This window comes from Carassius carassius, chromosome 9, assembly GCF_963082965.1.
Source record: "Carassius carassius chromosome 9, fCarCar2.1, whole genome shotgun sequence".
NCBI lineage: Eukaryota > Metazoa > Chordata > Actinopteri > Cypriniformes > Cyprinidae > Carassius > Carassius carassius.
This window is the reverse complement of record NC_081763.1, coordinates 35,184,511-35,187,660: the sequence shown is the minus strand read 5'-3', so window position 1 is coordinate 35,187,660 and position 3,150 is coordinate 35,184,511. Positions and strand designations below refer to the sequence as shown.

Below are 3,150 nucleotides of genomic sequence, written 5' to 3'. Positions count from 1 at the left end.
CTAAGCGGTATGTGTGGAGAACACCAGGCACTGCTCATCACCTGTCCAACACAGTCCCAACAGTGAAGCATGGTGGTGGTGGCAGCATCATACTGTGGGGGGGGTTCTTCAGCTGCAGGGACATGACGACTGGTTGCAATCGAGGGAAAGATGAATGCGGCCAAGTACAGTCTATCCTGGATGAAAACCTTCTCCAGAGCGCTCAGGACCTCAGACTGGGCCGAAGGTTCACCTTCCAACAGACAATGACCCTAAGCACACAGCTAAAATAACGAAGGTGACTCCGTGACTGTTCTTGAATGGCCCAGCCAGAGCCCTGACTTAAACCCAATTAAGCATTTCTACTGAGCAAAGGGTCTGAATACGTAGGAATATGTTATATTTTTAGTTTTTCTTTTTTAATAAATGTGCAAAAATGTCAACAATTCTGTGTTTTTCTGTCAATATGGGATGCTGTGTACATTGAGGAAAAAAAATAACTTAAATGATTTTAGCAAACTGCTGCAATATAACAAAGGGTGACAAATTTAAGTTGGTCTGAATACTTTCCGTACCCACTGTATATATATTTAAATTATTGAATCAGTTTTACTCTGATTTAAGATGTCGTCTTAGACTTGTAAAATTCTTTAGTTTTTTGCCCTATACTTTTCCTGCTTCAAGAAAAACTTGACTTTGCCTGTACGTATATGTATCTATAAATAATATTATTTTTACACATCGTACTCCATGTTTTCTGTCTGTTTCAGAGATGTCAGCGAGCAGCTCCAGCTCAGATGATCCAGTGATCCGGATTCTTCTCATGGGCAGAAAGGGTTCTGGGAAAAGCTCATCTGGAAACACAATACTGGGAGAAAGAAGGTTTAAAGTCCAAAAACATAAGAAGAAAAATGAGTCAGAAGTGTGTGAGGGTCAGACTCAGATCAGAGGGAAGCAGGTCTCTGTGATTGATTGTCCAGATCTACTGGATCCAGATCTGAATGAAGAGCAGCTGGAGAAGATGAAAGAGCAGCTGGTCTCTGGATGTTCAGCAGGTCTCAGTTCAGTTCTGCTCACCGTTCCTCTGGAGAAACCTCTGCAAAATGAGCAAGAGATCCTGGATTATATTGAGTGTTTGTTTGGTCCTGAAGTTCAGAAGTACATCATGATTCTGTTCACACGTGGAGATGATCTGGAGGATCTGGATCAGACCATTGATGAACATCTACAAGATCATGCAGATCTCCAGCGACTGGTGACTGAATGTGCAGGAAACTTCCACTGTTTCAATAACAAATGTAAAGGGAAAAGTCAAGTTGAAGAACTTCTGCAGAAGATTGAAAAAATGATGATGGAGAATAAAGAGAAATTTACCATGAAACAAATGAGGAGACCAAGCATGGAAGTTCCTGGTGTCATGTGTAAGTGTCTTTCACATGCTGTCATTATAAATGACTTCAAAAACACAAGCATATGGCAACTTGTTGACCAAGTGTAAGTGTTGACACACTGTTCTTTCTGTTGCAGTTTCAGATGAGTCTCCAGCAGCAGATCCAGATGAGACTGATGTGATTGCTGAGAGCAAAGACCAGATCAGGCTGGTTCTGCTGGGGAAAACTGGAGCTGGGAAAAGTGCCACTGGAAACACCATCATCGGGAGAAATGTGTTTGATTCTTCAGCCGCTTCAACCTCTCAGACCAAACAGTGTCAGTCAGCAACTAGAGTGAGGTTTGGTAAAGAAATATCAGTGATTGACACTCCTGGACTTTATGATACTAAACACAGTGAAAAGGAGATAAAATCTGAAATAGGGGAATGCGTAACGTTCACTTCTCCAGGACCGCATGCTTTTCTCATTGTGATTAAAGTGGGCCGATTCACCAAGGAGGAGAAAAATACAATAAATAAACTTAAAGAAGTTTTTGGAGAACAGATGGAAAACTACTCCATGCTCATATTCACCCATAAAGATCAGTTGGACAAAAAGCAAACCATTGAGCAATATCTAGAAAAAGGTGATCCAGCTCTTAAAGAACTTGTAGAGAGTTGTGGAAACAGATTCTTCTGTCTGGACAATAAGTCCGCTAGTTTCCCACAGTTCAAAGATCTGATCAGTAAAATAGAGACCATGGTGGCAGAAAATGGACACTTTTCAAATGAGATGTTTGAGGAAGCGGAGAAAGGCATTCAGGAGATTCAGAAGGAGAAACTCGATGAGAAAGAAAAGCAGTTCAAACAGAAGCACAAACGAGTCCCTCAAACAGAATGGCAGAAAATATACTGGCGTTTAGCAAAGGAGTCACGGCGTGAGGCTAAGAAATATTTTTCTCAATCATTCATGGCAGAACTTCTTATGTATCCTGATGTTAAAGGATCAGATATACGCAGAGCAGTGGAGATGGTGTCCCTCGAGGAGAAAGAGAGCACCATAAAGGAAGCTGAGAGCAAAGGATTCAGACATGCAGAGGCCGTTCAACTTGCAATCAGTGCTACACGGAAACTAGCAAAACAGAAATTATGTTCAATTCAGTGAAAAACTTAATGAGACAGAAGACAAGTTCGCCATAAACAATCTTTGTGTCCACATTAAAGGCTTACAATTTTTTCGGGATTCCCGCGGGTCACGGGAAACAAATTCACTATTAATCACGGGATTGAGACGGGACAGGAAAAATGTCAGTGGGAGTGGGCGGGACCGGGAATACACTGATCCCCAACTTTATACACAAATATATCCTACCTTTTATATAAATAAACTATAAGGGGTGTGTGATATGACGATTTTTGATCGTGGACGATAAAAATGTCTCCATGATCTGCTTTTGAAGAAATATCGTAATATTGTGGTGCAGCACACATTCTATGAGCTGCAGTTCTGGCTCCTCCGTCATATTCTGTACAACGCCACATGCATTCACAGCAGTGTTAACTCAGAGCCAGGGGCGGAGCTAGACTATGCAAAGATTCGGGGCTTAGCCCAAACCAAAGAGGGTTCAGGGGCAAAAAAATCCACCGGGGAGATTTTTTTCCCCATTTACATCAGCTAAATACACTATTTTTCAGGCTGTTTGAGATAATAGAATGCCTAAAAATCTATACACTATCTGGGAAAATGATGATGGTTACTCAGTAAAAAAAACAACAAAATTAATTCACCCAGTAGAGCCTAC

At 41.3% G+C, this 3,150-nt stretch overlaps 1 protein-coding gene across 1 annotated transcript; it reads left to right on the top strand.

Annotated features, from left to right (window-relative positions):
- Positions 1-739: 739 nt before the first annotated feature.
- On the top strand, positions 740-2,539 carry LOC132149721 (GTPase IMAP family member 4-like). The gene is made up of 2 exons (XM_059559132.1): positions 740-1,400; positions 1,507-2,539. The coding sequence occupies exons 1-2, from the start codon at positions 752-754 to the stop codon at positions 2,511-2,513; spliced, it is 1,656 nt and encodes a 551-aa protein (XP_059415115.1). The 5' UTR covers positions 740-751; the 3' UTR covers positions 2,514-2,539.
- The last annotated feature ends 611 nt before the right edge of the window (positions 2,540-3,150 follow it).

What these genes read in the sequence shown, in the direction of transcription:
- LOC132149721 (XM_059559132.1), top strand. Translation starts at nt 752, where the DNA reads ATGTCAGCGAGCAGCTCCAGCTCAGATGATCCAGTGATCCGGATTCTT. An exon ending in GGAAGTTCCTGGTGTCATGT is followed by an intron (nt 1,401 to 1,506) that starts GTAAGTGTCTTT and finishes TTTCTGTTGCAG; the next exon opens with TTTCAGATGAGTCTCCAGCA.